Source organism: Myripristis murdjan, chromosome 15 (assembly GCF_902150065.1).
Source record: "Myripristis murdjan chromosome 15, fMyrMur1.1, whole genome shotgun sequence".
Taxonomy (NCBI): domain Eukaryota; kingdom Metazoa; phylum Chordata; class Actinopteri; order Holocentriformes; family Holocentridae; genus Myripristis; species Myripristis murdjan.
Genome location: NC_043994.1, coordinates 20,903,355 through 20,919,880, shown reverse-complemented (window position 1 = coordinate 20,919,880; position 16,526 = coordinate 20,903,355). Strand labels below are relative to the sequence as shown.

Sequence of the window (16,526 nt, the reverse complement as noted above, 5' to 3'; positions counted from 1 at the left end):
GAAATGCAAATCTGCATGAATGCAAATTTACAAACAAATATCCCATTTGCCTGCATGCCTGCGTTTGTCTGCATCGGGCCACTCATCTACAATTCGCTTAAAATAGACTCTGACAAGGATTTGGATCTACATATTCAGGTACCCCTGGGGAAAAATGGTCTCTTGTCCTGACGAATGCAACTTTGGCCGTGTGTGTTTCCAACCCCCTCCGGAGTGTCATCAACTCCACCTCCACCGGTCTCGCTCCTCCGCGGCGACGTCAACTCAAGCACGTGGTTTTGTTATTGCAGGAAGTGAAGATGGCGGCGGAGTCGTTGCTAACCGAGTCCGCGCTCGGTTGGTCTATCTTCGCCTTTGTGTTGTTGGTAAGCAGCGTTCAAGTCGTATCATCATGTCACCGAGCGAGGGATGTCAGTCAATTAGTCTGTGACATCCAAACAGTGGATAGATATCATAGTTTTGTCCCACTGGCACGATTTCCCTGTGCTCCGTTTAGCCAGCGTCATTAGCTTTGGTTTCGCTTTATCTGGCTCATCACAAACACACAGGTGTCTTGTTTTAGGTGACAATGAGCGCAGAACATGGCTAAGTGTTACACTGTCAGAAAAACAGTCCTCATGTCCACTTAGCTGAAACAGTGCTAACTTAAAAACCTCGCTGTGTTCCTACTACTTATGCAGCTTATGCATATTGTCAACAAATCCGTGCAGTTTTGCGTTGGCAGGTCTGAAATAGCATCGTTAGCTTCATGTGACGCACGCCTGTCACAGAGCGTCACGCACAGCGGGGCTCACTGTCAGGTTTACCACCGCTAGAGTGGAGAGTAACTTGGATGTAATGTTATGCAAATGCGATAATGTGGTGCTTGTGGTCGTTTAGCAACACGAGGTTTTGCCTACAAGTGTCTGAAATCATGATTTATTGGATAAAAGGGAGTTCTGTTTGCCCGGAGGGAGACACGGAAGTTAGCTAAAGATAAATACGACACTAAATGCGGCTCTCCGCCGTAGAGACATGGGACATTAGAGTTTTCCCTGACAGAAATAGGGCCCTAGTTTAATTCACTTGTTTTTCTGAGTTCTTAATATTTTTTTTGTTGCGGTAGACCCATTTTGTGTCGCTGATTTTAATGTTACAGCGACTCAGTCAGCCCCAAGTAATCTGCTACCTAAATTAGCACACATTAGCTCAGTTGTCACAGTAGGGTTCAGAGTCAACAGAAAATACTTCAGCGCTAGAGCTGTCACTGAAACATTGTTCTCTTGACCCAGACACACAGCACTAGCAGCACTGAACTGACCCCCTTTATTTAACAATCCTCTCAGTGAACCTTATTTGGATGCAAAGCCTGTGTCATTACCTGGCAAAACAAGCAGCCAGAGGCTTAAGTCTGCGGGCCTTTTAATTGATCCTGTCTGTGAATGGCAGCCCTTGATCTGAGGGGGAAGTAGTTTTAGTAGTGTCCTCACTGCTTTCAGCCTGTGTGCCTGGAATATGACCTTGTCATTTTGCAACTCTTCTTTTGCTCCTCTGTCTAATGAGTCTTCTGCCCATTACACTAACAATCCCTCTCTTTGATGTCAGTTTAATACTATCCTGCAGCAGAATAAATGAGCAAATCCATCAATCAGTCCAAGAATCTTTAAAATAGCCCTGTTACATAATAATCTCACCAAATAGGCAGATTAATCCTGCTCCAATTTAAAAAGTCAACCTAGCTGTCTGTGATTATTATTCCCTCTCTAGCCGTAACACTTTTAGCAAGCGTGTTTGCTGAAAGAGGATGAGGTTGGGGAGTGTTGGGTGTAATCTGGTAGTCAGGTCCTCAGAGCCTGCACTTAACCTATATAACCTGACTTGTTGCATTTAAGCAGTTCTTTTTTCTATAGTTAGTTAAAAAAAAAAAAAAAAGACTGCATGCACAATTTTCAAAAGTGTACATATATATATATAGATATAGATATATATATACATGTGTGTGTATATCATGGATATTTGTGTTTTTTATTTAGAATGTTGTTAGCCTAAGTTGACAGCTTATTTGCTTTTATTTATTTATTTATTTATTTATTTTGGCTAACCCAAGAAACAAAGCAGCTTTCCTTTGATTATATGCCACAAGATGCCGTGTAGTCATAATTGAACATTTTACACTGAAATTAAAATTAACTTTGTGCGTGTTGCTTTATGGTTAACAGCTCATCAGGCCTTTTTTATGGAGGCCTCTGGCTCTAAATTTTAAATTGAACTACCTATAAGCCAAGCCTCGACTGTTCCTACCACCACTTTGCTTATGTTTACTTTGTTAGTTAAGATAGTCTTCATTTTGAATTAATTAGATTATAAATTGCCTCTGTGTTGTTTTAATGATTCCCTCCTTCTTCAGGTGATCCTTGCTTTCTGCTGGGTCTACATTCGGAAATTCCAGAGCCGCCAGGAGAGTGAAGTTGTTTCAACCATCACAGCAATATGTGCACTGGCAATTGCTTTGATAACTTCGGCACTCCTGCCAGTAGATATATTCCTTGTTTCATTCATGAAGTATCCCAATGGCACCTACAAGGTTAGTGTTAGTTTTGCTCACAAATACCCCCCGTAAAATCAGTAAAACTAACTTACTAACTAACTAAGGAGGCACCTCTTAACTTGTTTAGTCATTTGCACCCCAATAAACAGTGTGTTTACATTTTTTTCATGCTTTTTGCATAATCAAACAGCTGAGTACATTTTGTAAAATCTTAAAATTTTTGCCAGTTCACTTCTCAGTCTTGCTGTTGAATTGTTTATATGCAGTACATTTTGACAGGTGCTGCTGCATGTGGGTTGTGAGTAGTATTTCATGCTGAGTGGTAAATATATTTCTTTACCACTTAGTCATGGCCAACCATTATGTTAATTGTTCACACACATAATACCCCACCTAAACAAAATGGTTTAAATTCATTTTTAATGGTCAAGGGACCTGAGATTCATTCATTGGGCGCTGCAGTACCTTCTGTTTTGTTGCTCTTTCTTTAATAGTTGCAAGGATATGGTGAATAGATATTAAATGACAAAATTACAGTATGCAATTAACTACTTGATTTTAACCTTGAACTTCCATATGTGTTTTTCCCAGCTGTCTGCCTGTAACTTTCCTGTTGTACTCATTTGCATCATGGTCTTTCAATTTCACAAATTCAGGAATGGGCAGCAAACAATGAGACAAGGGGGCAAATTGAGGACACCGTGCTATATGGATACTACAGTAAGTGTATTTTCTTAAAATTTGTGTACTCCCATACCCATAAAAATGCGTATTTACGGAGAGAAATGTTTATTTATGAGAATTACCCAGCTTGGAAACCGTTTTCTGTCAATTATTGCAAATGTACAACATCATTCATCTTCATTGTCCTTTCTGTCTTCCCTGGGCAATTGATGGTTACATCAATGCAAATGATGCTCTCAACCATTTGGGGATTTAAAGAAGGACCATTTCGTTTTAACAGCTAACATCTGGTTGAATAATGCTTTGCTTGTCAGAAGTATTGACAACTATCTAGATGTCCTTGTGTTTTTTTTTGTGCCAAAATAATTTTTTGTGCTCACTGGTGAGCTGCAATTTGAGCTACAAACTGAAGGATGCTAGAGTTAGGAAGGACTCTCATCGCTATAACTTGGAACTGTTCAGGTCAGTTTGGAAAGTTGAACAGGACTTCTTCAAGTCTATATCAAAAGGTAAAACTATCAAACCGTTAATTTAACAAAAACAAAAACAAAACAACAACAACAAAAAAAATTACTTTATTTACCACGTAGTTAGACCTTTAGATTTAACTTTCAGAAAAAACAGATGACTAGTTATTGTAATAGTTGGATGTTGACGCGAACACTATTTACAAGTTAGAAAATGATTCTTGTTGTAAATTCCATATAATGTGAGTGTGGCACAGGGGTTCAGCTCATGCCCTGTTTGGCTGAATGTAATCCAGCTGCAGAAATGGTGTTCCAAGCCTCTGGGTTGCTGGAAGTGCTCATGGCATGTCAGAAGTAGGAAAAAAAAAGCAAATGGAAACCTTCCACAAGGGCAAAACATGCCTCAAGCACTTTCAGTCAGTAAAAAAGGTCAGGGTTAGGGTCAGGATTAGGAATGGGTGGTGCCAACATTACTTCCTGCACAACAGAAACTTGCATGCCAGAGGCCTGGCATGTCACGGACTGGATGCTGCATGTTTGGTTTAGCTTAGCCGGTTTAGCTGGTTTAGCTTAATTCTTATGTGAGTGCCCCTGTGGTCGTAACCTCTGCTGCCCTGCAGGTGATGCTGATTGACTGCTTATGCATTAACTATCATCAATGAGACAGCACCCCATAATGCTCAGTGGTAATGGGTTTGATTAATGCCTCTAAGGAATTAACTTCATGGTATCTTAAGATGGCAAAAAATGGCAAACTACTATATGACAACTATAGTAAAGGTTTGCCATTTAATTTGCCTTTTATGATAAAAATAAAGTTAGTTGTATTTATTCCATTTACTTTTGGCAAGGAATCATAGGTAACATTAAGTAGGGTAAAACTTGTGCTCATCCCCACTCTGGCCCATGTCTTTCCTGTCACTCTGCTGTCACTGTTTAATAATGCGAACAAAAAACTCCCGCACACTGCTTGCATCATTTGCAAAGGAGAACTTTAATAATGACGTTTCGGTACATAGACCTTTATCAGGTTATCTGATAGATAACCTGATGAGGGAGTTTTTTGTTCTGATCATTGCCGGTCTCCGGTTTTCTCCTACGCACCTGCCGACCTACAGGTGTGCAAAAGGCTCACTTATTGACTGTTTAATAATGCAGAAATAACCAAAAAAAAAAACAAACAATATGATAATAATTTTAATATAGATAGCACAACAAGCACATTATTTCTAATGCAAATGCCCTGCTGAGCCTGCGGGGGTGCTAGAGGGAGGGTCATGGAGTCACCCAAATTGCCGGGTTTCGTCCTCTTGCCAGCATGAATGTTGCAACAAAATTTCAACTCTTAACAACCACCACTACCACCACTGCCACTGTTATATAAATTTGGCCTCTAGTGGCGCTAGAGTAAGGGTCATGACAAGTATCATTATTAATGCAACATGAATGTTGTAACCAAATTTTATGGTAAGGCCAAAGTAGTTTATACGGCATGCAAATTAAAAATTTTGCGTTCTGATGACGCTAGAGGGAAGGTCATGGACAGATTTCATCCTTTAGCCAACATGAATGTTACCATATTTACTGGCAATCCACCAAAGAGATTTGGAGATATGTACCATGCAAGGGAAAAAAAATCACCAGTTATTGGTGCTAGAAGAAGGGTCATGGAGTTGACATATTTCATCTTGAAGGTAGCTTGAATGTTGTCATCAAATTTCCTGGCGATCCACCAAAGATATTCCACTGCGGTATTGACAGTTTGGCCTTCTGGTGGAGCTAGAGCTTGCCAAGTTTCATCCTCTAGGCAATATGAATATTGTCACCAAAATTCACGGCTATCCGCCAAATTGATTTGGAGATATGCCCCCCTGGACCAAAGTACTGACTGACCAATACAGTGAGGTATAGGCCCCCTTCCCCCAGCAGGGCAAAAACATTGAAATGAGTTTCTTAGTAAGGGTTCTGTGTTGTCTGTTGTGTCCAGATGTCCTATTTTTATTTTAGCTAGGATGACATTGGTCCATTTTGTGTATTTTGGTTATTGTATCTATGTATAGTCATTTGTTTGATAAGGTATGTTCTAAAATACAGTGCCTGTTTTTTTGTTTTTTTTTAAATATGTCACTGTGTTGGCTGGTTGATCGGTCAGCAGTTAGGTCCAGAGTGGGATATCTCAAAAAATTGACAAAAACCTGGCAATTTAGTGACCCCATGACCTTCCCTTTAGTGCCGCCAGCAGGCCTAATAGGGCTTCTGCATTTGAAATAACCTGCTTCTTCTCTGTTTCAATAGTTGAGTAGAGTCATCTGCTTGAAATAGCCTCATCTGGTTAGATTTGCGAGATTGTAAGGTAATGACGTGTCAAATATTTCCACTCCAACCCTTTTGCCATCTCAAAATAAGGTGTGGCAAAAAACCGAAGAAAAAATGAGCCCGTGTGAATTGCCATCTCAGAAAAACAATCACAGTTTATCTTGCCAAGATAGTCACTGCAAGCAAGCATGTAATTATCAAAATATGAAGGACATCTTCCTGATACGGAGCTGCAGTCCCATTCACACGTCTCAGATTTCTCAAAGCTTAAGAGCCCTATAACTTGTGTGTTTCTCTTTATCCAGATAAATGGAAGGAAGAGGATTTTATTAAGTTACCATTGGTAAAGCCATTTTTGAGAAGTGGAATAAATACATATTAATTCCAAATTTCACTTTGACGGTGACCATTATTGTGGCGAAGTTTGTTATGGAGCTATGGAATTGTTTGTTACTGTAACTACAGCTATTGGTTTAAAACTTAATTAAAACTTCACTCATTCAAATGTTTTGTATTCTTGATAGTACTCTGCTTAATGTTTTTTTCAGGCTCTTTTGAAGAATTCTACTCTTGCGAGAAAATCTTTTGTATCAAATATTCAGTTGATAACTTTGCCCTATAAATTCCTAATCCAGTGATATGATTTACATCAAGATTTCTATGTGATCACCAAATTATAGGGTGACTGAGTTGGCTCTCTTCTGACTATAGCGAATTCAGTCATGCCACAGACACTAGATCACAAGTTTTCTAACAGATGCTGGCTTAAAGTGCCTGTCAGCAACACTGTTCTGTACCGTCTGTTCAGAAATACCAAACTCAAGGAAGACAAGCTGTCTGCCTGCCCAGGCAGCCCAATCAAAGAAACCACTTCCTTTGGCACAATGATATCAGAAAATTAGCTTTTACTGACAAAGTACACATCACATGAATCCAGCGTTCAGCGGGCTAAAATATTTTGTCCTCTGGACACACAAACATGATTTTATACACAGGATTGCTTTACTGTGTCACTATCTCAAGTTTGGACTAGATTTACCCTTAAAGAGAAACTTTGCTTTATAGGGACTTAAAGATGAATAATTCAGTAGGCTTAATCTTGAATGGAGAGTTGTGTCCTATCAGCAGTTTAATTCATTTAATGGCCTAACTGCCTTGAAACGATGTTTACAGTGGGACAGCTGCAGTGCATTCAAAAAATTTGTTATACATTAAAGGAAAATCTTATCCAGTGAGCTATAGTAATACGGTTGTAATCCTATTGTCTACCTTGTGGTGTTAAGAGATTCTAAGAGGAAATCTTGATAGAGACAGAGCGCAACATGTCATACGCCAAAAACCACATCCACCAGGTTGGAAAACGATTCATCCCTGTCCACTGAATTTGTATTGTGTGAAGGTGGCTCCTTGGCTTTTAACGGTTTTCCCATCAAAAGTGCCCATCAGTCTGCTTCACACTTGGTGCGGCTGCATTCAGTAGAAGACATTGAGTGTTTTGGTAGTTTATATGAGCATGTTTGGTGCGAATAGCGAAAAACAAGCTCAGTTTTTAAATAAAAATTCTGGCCCAGTGATTGTATCTCACACTGCTAGAGTGGGTACTTTTGACGTGACGGCTGTCAGGAAGCCAAGGAAACATTGTCACGTAATACAAAGTCAAGGGAATGGAGAGCGATGAAATGTTTTCCCTCCTGGGGTGGGCAGGACTTAACTGTCTCTATAGGTCATGCTCTCTGTAATTGTATTGACTGGCTACCTAAATCTAAGCTATACATCATGCAGGGAGCACTTCAAATAACGAGGCTTATGCAACCCTTTTTTTATTGAATCTTAATCCAGACAGATTCTTTGGCCTTATAGTGTTTGTTTAGCATAATCCAAATACAGTCTGTTCATGTCCCTCCCAGAATAAAGGAAATGGCAAGATTCTTTTTGTCATTTTTTATGCATCTAAAATATCTCAGGAACCATGAGCAACAGTGCTCTCTAGGAGGCAGGAGAGGAGTTAGGGGTAAGCTTGAAAGAGCTTCCTACCCGCCTGAAGCATATATCCATGTGTTCATAGCTCTGGGAGTGAGTGGTGGAGAATGATCTGCTTGCAAATTTGTTGTGCTTGTAACCTTTGGCTGTTGATCAGGAAGGTTCACAGCTTGTAAAAATAGCTTATGAAGTCTTTAAAAAAACAAAAAACAACAGATGACTGTTTTGCATCATACTGTACTCAGTCCCTCAAAGCATATCTTTTGAATGCCTTTTTAATGTCACAGAAAAAGCAGTTGAGTTTTAAAAGTAATACTGAGTCATAATTCATGATAGGATGTATTTCTCAGTTCATCCTGCTCCCTGTGATTAAGCTTTAAAGCTATATTATGTTAGTATCACACAAACTGAAGGTGTTGTAATATGTTTGCGTCAGTCATATTGACTTCTGATACAAATCTAATCTAATCAGTAGCTTATTTGAAGTGAAATAACCCACTTCTCATGTTGTGACAATTTATGGGCAATTTACTATGCTCTATAATTGATTTTGTTGTAAGTTGAAAGAAATCCATTATACATTTCTGTGTGACTATATGCATCTATATGCAGTGGATAGGGGATTGGTGGAGTGCATAGTTGATGATTATAGTGCAGGAGCAGTATGTGCTCTTATACTAGGTTACTGCACAGTAATGGACTAAATTCAATAAATCTGATTTCGTCTGTAGATTTCATTATCCGAGTGTGGAATTTCATATATGAACTGAGTGATTGTATCCTGTCTTTTTTGAGGAGCTTCACTTTTTTATTTGCCAGTAGGTGGAGACCAAGCTCTATGTGTATCACATACTGTTTCTTTCTGTCCAATCTAACCTTTAAAGTAAGGTTTTATTTTAAGGCAGTAGCCTATTTGACAACCCTGCGCATTTGTCTCTTAACGAATGGAATAATTACAGGGCTGACACAGACATTTCCTATTTCCTCCACCAAGACCTGTTTTTTTTTTTTTTTTTTCCTCTAAGTCAGATTGATTTGTTTTCAGTGGTGATCACATTTAACAAGCATTTTTTTTTTTATCTCCTGTGATTTTAAAGAATTCACTATATATCTGGACTGTGTTCTAGATCTCCAGTGTAACGTTAATGACCCTTGATAGTTATTTCATGTGTTCTTCTCAGTTGCTGTCTGGGAAATATATATCTCTTGTTAGGATATGTGTTTAATCAAAACACAAGCTGACTTTGCCATGAGTAGTTTTGAATCCACTTTTCTGTTGTTTAATGTGCTTGGGTAGTTTTGCTACAGCCGACTTGGATATGTATTATGATGGTAGAGGGATTACAAAATACCGCAATTCAGTTGTTATGTCGAAAACTTTCTTAGACTTTTGTAATATGATATTCAGTTGTTGTTATTCTAACCTGTTGCTCATGATATCTATGTATGTTGATCACTGTAACTTATTGAGCATGGTGGGAAATTTCAAGGGTGGGTTTTTGAACACTTTGTTTCATTATGTCTACAATAGACTGCACCATGCACCACATATTAAGTTGGCTAAAGCAAATGCATTTGAACTATTTTGGATTTAAACAGATGTACACCTACAGACCTACCTACAGGTTAATGAGTATCTTTAGTTATTGGCACTTTATGGCAAATTCATATGTAAAGTGTAGCATGATGACCCCTCATAAATAAAAACATTTTGTCCTTTTCAGTTTTCACATTTTTTAAGGAATATATATTCCTTGTGGCAGTTATTAATAACAAGATGCTGCACAAAGCCTGAACACCAGTTATGAACTGATTCCATAACTAATGTTAGAATATGTGTGGCAAAAGTAAAAAATGTTCTACCAAAGTACTTAAAGTGTATGGAGAGAAGAAACCCTGCGTAGTTGTTCACACAAATTCTAAGGCAGTGTAATATAAGGTAGTGTGTACCTTTTTCACCTGACAAAAGGTATGAATGTCTGTAATTGAAGCACCTACTTCCTTTTAGAGTTGGGATAGCTTTTTCTGATCTTTGATGAACTCTAACTTTGAAAGCCTAGCCTTTCAGTCTTCGGCTTCCGTCCATTTATACATTTTCTTGGACTGCTCGGTACTTCAAAGCAGTGGTGCATGAGACCCTTTAGCAACAGGGCAAAATACCCCTGGGCCCTTTAAATAAATCATTTGCTTTACTTTGGCCTTTAAAAAAAAAAAAAAAATGTCATTTTGTTGAAGAGAAGCTAGAGAGGCTAGAGAGGATGCGAACTTCTAGTAAACAAACTACAAGAATAAATTTATTTTATTTATTTTTTGTGGTCCTTGTCTACCACGAGCTGACTGAATTTTATTGGTAAGTGCAAGTCTAGTTCTTACTTTAAGAGGATTGCTGAAAACATTGACAGATTGCACAGTTATTGTCTAGGGCAGCTTTGTGTGATAGAAAGGCCTTGAACAATAAGAACATTGGCCAGAGTGCATAAGGACCAATGCGCAGTTTTCTGGCCCCCAGCTGTTTGTGATAACCCTAATCCATAACTCTTAACATCTACCTCTGTAATACTGAACAGCAAGACTCATTTTCAAACCTCTAAACCTGTTTTAAGATGATACTGTGTACCAAATTACCTCTGTTTTATTGCAATTGTTTATCTGTTTGAGTGCCCTAATCCAAATTCAGTTTCTGTAGTGGTGAAAGAAGTCATCATTTACTATGTACTTTTCAGATGCGTTTAGGTTTTGTTTTTTTCTTTTTTTTTTTTCTTTATATTTTATGATCATTATTCTTTTTGTACAGCAGGGTGCCAGCAGGTTGTCAGTATCAATGCCTGCTGGTTATTGCTCTTCCCAAGGACATTCCTATTCATTTTTTCCCTTTGGCAGATACAAAAGAATCTTTAATAATAACTATCAAGTTAATCAGAAAAGTTTTCCTTAAATATATAAAATTAGAGAAGACAACCTGCAGTAAATTTGAGCACAGTGAGATCTCAGTTTTGTCTCATGCTGCCAAAGATTAATTACAGTCCCAAAGCAGCTTTATTGTTATTTGGAAATGGAATGATCATCATGCACAGATTTAGTGTACTATTGTGTGTACTATTCTACTAGTAATATAACTTTTCAAATTTCAGATGGATATATAATGCACGCACTGAACTTTTGATTGCAAATGTCAAGTGGCAAAATGATCCCCCCCCCTTTTTTCCCTAGAAAGAGCCTCTTGATCCCATTAGCCTCCAGTAATACCTGTTGATAGCAGTAATCCACATGAGCAGAGGTTATCAAACATTTCTTACTATATATTACCCACTGATGAGGCAACACAGGAATAAATCTCTAGATACAAATATAAAGAAATATATATTATATCACTAAACCTAAATATAACCCGCTTGCCATGGAGATAGTGTTTTATCAACTGCCAGAAAACTAAAATCATTTCTAGCTTCAACTTCTACAATCACTTCCTTAACAACTAAGGCGCAAATATCACCACTTAGTGACCAGCGTCCCTGTCAGTGCGTAAGAATCCAATAAGAGAAGACGCTTCGGGTGCAGACAGCTTTCTCTTCTGTAAAATTTTATTAGGCCACTTTTGTCTTCACCATCCATGCTGAAGTATATGAAAAGGTTGGTTATTCCTTGAAAAGTTCTCCTTAAATTCTGAACCATGCCGTCTGTAAAATGAACTCGCATACAGTATTCTGCGCCTGCAGACTTTTGGAGTAATGTCGTTGAGTTACTGAGGTGTTCCCTGCAAGAATTCAAGTGTTTTCACAGCTCAGGGATACGTCTCCCATGCCTCTCTGCTCACATGACAGCCCTGATGATATTGAAAAGAGGTAAGAGTCAGGTTGGTGTACAGAAGGTTGTACTGGAGCATGGAGGTAATTGTCTAGGCACCACACTGATGAGCCTCAGATGTGAATCACTGAAATTCATTTTTTAAAAGTTAAAACTCTAAATACTTAAAAAGGTTGATGCGAGACTGTCCATTGAGCTGTTTTGCAGTCTACGGTGTATTGTGAAACTGACAGATGAAATGGTGCTGCAAGCTTACATTAACCCCATATCGCTATGGATGTGAAACTTCACTAGAGAATGTTTAAGCAGCGTTGGTTATGTTGTAAATGCTGCCGTAAAATGCTGTGTGGCATATATGCCAAACAGCAAATGAGTCCGTTTCAAACAAATTATCAAATGAGTCCTGGGTCAGGACTCGTTTGATAATGTGATGCATAAAAATGTTCTCATCCTCCTCTCCGGTTCCTCTGTATCAAATCACTATTCATGTCTCACAATGATATGGCTCTTCCTTCTGCAACAATAGATGAGGAGGCGCATGAAGTCTTACAGGGGAAATGGAATCAGTGCCACTTAACTGAAGTGAAACAAAATGACACAAAGGCAGTCCTCAACAACTCATTCATTTTTTTGCAATTCCTGAATGACAAAGATAAGTGGGCAAGTGTCATTCTTGTATTTATAGTGATACAGTACTAAAGCACATAATTTAATGATGAGGTTGTCTTTATAATATGGATTTCTCTTGTATTACTGCCCAACTGCAGAAATGCTCTTATCTTTGGGTCATGGATCTTTAGGTTTAGTCTTATGAGAGCAACAACTATTAGCTGCTGTAAATTGTAATCTTCCAAGCCCTCCATAAGCTAAGAAAGTAATACCCTCGTAGTAGCAGGCTGTGCTAATTATCAAATTTGCAATAATCTTTTGCTTGGCCTGCACTGTTATTTCTTTGCCTCTAAAGACAATGAAAACAAGATGTGGAAGAGTTGGATTTATAAATGGTCCACATTGCTGTTGTCCACTATAAGACTAATGACAGCAAACATGGGTGTCATCTTGATTAGGGCTCTACAGTGTACTTTAAGTGATATTTCACTTTACTTTAATAAGTATATTATTAGAAGTCCTGAGATATCTAACTTCAGCATTTCTGGCAGTCAGTACAGTGATTACTCCTTCAACTGACTTGTTATTATATTTTTTTAAATGAATGCATAATAATCAATCTGGTTTACCAACTGAAAATTAACAGTGATGACAGAAAGGTAATGGTTCTAATATTCTATTAATAGTTTTCAAATTACGCCATGTAATACATTTTTGGAGCCTTTTTTTCGGCAGCCATTTTTGCACTTGTACTGTTTTCCTAAGCTGTTCTGTTAAGGTAATCAATGGTATAGCCACGCGAGTCATTTTTGTGGTTAAAACAAATCATGTTTTAGTAGCATAAGTGATTGGCTAAGTGAAGAATGAGAAGAGACATCGAGGGATGAAAAAACACCATATGAGCACAGTGACACGTTATTGTCTTTGTCACAGGCCCCCCAAAATGGTGCTGCCCATGTTCACAGGAAATGAGAGTTCAGGCTTGTATTGCCATACCTTTCAGCTACGTAAGTGTCTGTACAGACACAGATATTTTCATCGGTCTCTGGAGTCCTCTGTCAGAGAAAGTGATTCCTTGGTATGCCTCCACTGGGATTTAATTTTCACATAAAATGTAATAAATTTTAGCTGTCTGCAAGGGACAGGAGTCCGGTTGCTGATGTCCTTGTAGAGGGCTACAGTAAGGTGAGGACACGGGTCTAATGTTTCTCATTAAGCTTGACTGGGGATGCTGTGGCATTGGTGGACCTGTTGTTCTGAACACTGGTTGGTAAACAGTACCTCTGCAAACTGCTACAAATAATGCTTGAAGCATTAATAGGGAAGCGCTTGTTTCCCAAGTATGGCAGCATGTTGTCGCAGTTTGTCTCTTCATTTGTTGGAGTTGTGCTCATATTGTGTTCCCAGCTGGCACACACCAGGTAGATGGAATGCTATTACACCACCCCCCATCACCGCCCAATCCTAAAGTCTTTTTTTTTTTTTTTTAAATGTCCTCTAGGAATAAATTGGAATAGATATATAAGAACACAAGAGCCATGTGGAGGGTTGAGGTAGGACATTTAATTATTTAGTCCTCTCCCCTGTCAGGGGGATAAATGTGCTAAACTTTTATCCCTGGTCAGGCGTTCTTCCCAGTAGAAGATCTGCTTAGAGAGTAATGGATGGTCCATGGTAATGCAGTATGACCTATTCCCTCAGTATGTTAATATTCATGGTGTTATGATTAATATTACCCATTGCTTTAGTCCACAAGCATATGCCACCGGCTGCATGCTGTGCATGGCCTGCATTTATAGGCTTCTGGCGTCATCCTAAATTCAGTTTGTCTGGCAATAAATGAGTGTAAATGGATACCTTAGTGTAGCAATGAGCATGTATTTATTGAAAATAATGCCCTGCCACAATCACCGCTGGCAAAACAAGCCTCTAAAGCACTGACATTTATTTGTGATATATAGTCTGTTTCTGGATGCTTGAGGCCATGAGCTCTAAAAGATCAGTTCTAGACTGACATAGACCAGTTGTCTTATACATGTAGGCTGAGGTGTTGATGCACTTCAGTTGCTTTGATCTGGCTTTATTGGTTGTTATTGATTTTATTTTATACTTATATAACATGGAAACCTTTTAGAAGTGTTGTTACTGTAGCCATTTCCATTTAAACAATCACATATTCAGTGATATCATTTATTGCATTATAATTGCATTGCTATTTTCTAATGTTGTATATCTTTACCATTAATGTTTTAGTTTGTGTTTAGTTAGCAGTTAGTTTAGTTTGCAGTTAAATTGGAAGCAATTAACAGTCACCACAGCTGCACTGAACTTTTCTTTTATGTTTAAAAAGCTGCTGTTACGTCAAATTTATCTGGTCCACTGTAGCTGTTTGTCTTTTCGCATGCTTTTATTTATTTAGGATAACAATGGGAATGGTGTTAATGAATCACTATCACCTCGAGGAAGTGCTCTGTTATGCCAGCCATGTTGCTGTGGATCTTTGTGACATGCTTTTCTGTGAGTTATTTTGGGGTTGTATGGGCTGTCTTCACCGACATCCATTTGCTGCAGAAAGAAAAGCCCCCAGCTTGAAATAGCATCTCTCTATTTAAGTGTTTTTGCCTCACCTCCACTCTATGAATTCCTAATGCATTTGAGTGTTAGTCTTTTCCCTAAAAGAGGCTGCTCGTACAGGAATAGCTAAACAAACAAAAAGCAGTTGGATCTGAGAATAACCAGTTCTTTCGCCAGGGATTTGTGTATTGCAGGCACTTCATACAATAGGACACTGGTTTTAGTGAATAGAAGGGTTCTCTGGTGCAGTAGGCTTTTTGGGCCTTACATTGTTCATATTTGAAATAGAATTGCCCATTACCTGCGTTGCAGTGTTTACCCAAAGCAGTTAATGGTAAATACGCCAGTGTTAGAGGGATAATATGTTGAAATACAAATGCCCCTCTAATTGAATCAATTGTTCAGTCCACTAGATTGGAATCTGAAGGGAAGGAGCACCATTCTCATTTTACTGACAAGCACAGTGGATTTATTAACTAGGCTGTACAGGGCCCAATCAGAATAAACAACACACCAGCATAATGACTTCCATGAATGATGCCGCTTCTGTTATAGTGGGGTATACTTTCTCTGGCATGGCCTTGGGCACTTATCATCCTGATAGCAAGGTCAACAGAGTTCACTGAATTACTGAGTCACTGATGAATGAAAATGTAAAAAAAAATCTGTCTATATCTGTATCTATCTATCTATCTATCTATCTATCTATGAAAGTCAGAATTTATAATAATATCCAACTCATTTTCAGTGGAGATCATAGATAGTTGAGGTAACTTTTGCTTTTACTACTGATTTCTGGGTTTTTCTATTTGAGCTTTTCATGAACATTTCATTTCATTTCATTTATGTACGTATGTATGTATGTACTGTGTAAAATCACCCATTGTGTCCTATAAGGTGATCACAGCTTCATGAAACTTTATCTCTAACAAACAAACCAGATAAGAGGATAATTCAAAAAACAAAAAGCGCAATAAATTGCAATATTGAGTCACAATACATGTAGAATTGCAGTACTCAAGAATTGTAATACAAATTGAATCAGCACTCAAGTATCATGATAGTATCGAACCGAGAGATAAAAATATTGTCCCTGCCCTAATTTTGACACTTGGGTCCCATGTTTTGATTATGGACCTGGAAGTCCCACCAGTGCCACCACCAGGCCATGGTGGTACTACTACGGTGGCTATAAAACCATTTTTATGCCCCTGTGCCGCTGACAGTCGTGGCCAGAGGCATTGTAGTTGTGGGTTGTCCGTGTGTCTGTATGTCTAGTCCATTCTCTTGAATGTGATGTTTAGGAATGCCATGAGGGAATTTCTACTAATTTGACACAAACGTCCACTTGGACTCAAGGATGAATTGATGAGATTTTGATAGTTAGAGGGTCAAGGTCAAGGTCACTGTGACTCCACAAATCATATTTTGACCTACAGGAGATCCCCTTGTCCTCTGACCTCTGAGCTCCAGGTGGTTATCGTTGCACCATGTGATCAAGCTCTCTATCCGTCCGCTGTTCTCCTCTGTAAAAATCTCTCATTCCTTTAAAGTCTTTACTAGAA

General features: G+C 38.6%; 1 protein-coding gene across 1 annotated transcript in view; it reads left to right on the top strand.

Moving 5' to 3' along the window:
• Positions 1-229: 229 nt before the first annotated feature.
• lmbrd1 (LMBR1 domain containing 1) overlaps positions 230-16,526 on the top strand; it is an 86,154-nt gene continuing 69,857 nt past the window's right edge. Inside the window, exons 1-3 of the mRNA XM_030070207.1 lie at positions 230-365; positions 2,387-2,563; positions 3,184-3,247. Coding sequence (XP_029926067.1) covers positions 300-365; positions 2,387-2,563; positions 3,184-3,247 — 307 coding nt within the window. The 5' untranslated portion in view covers positions 230-299. The remainder of the gene's footprint in view (positions 366-2,386; positions 2,564-3,183; positions 3,248-16,526) is intronic.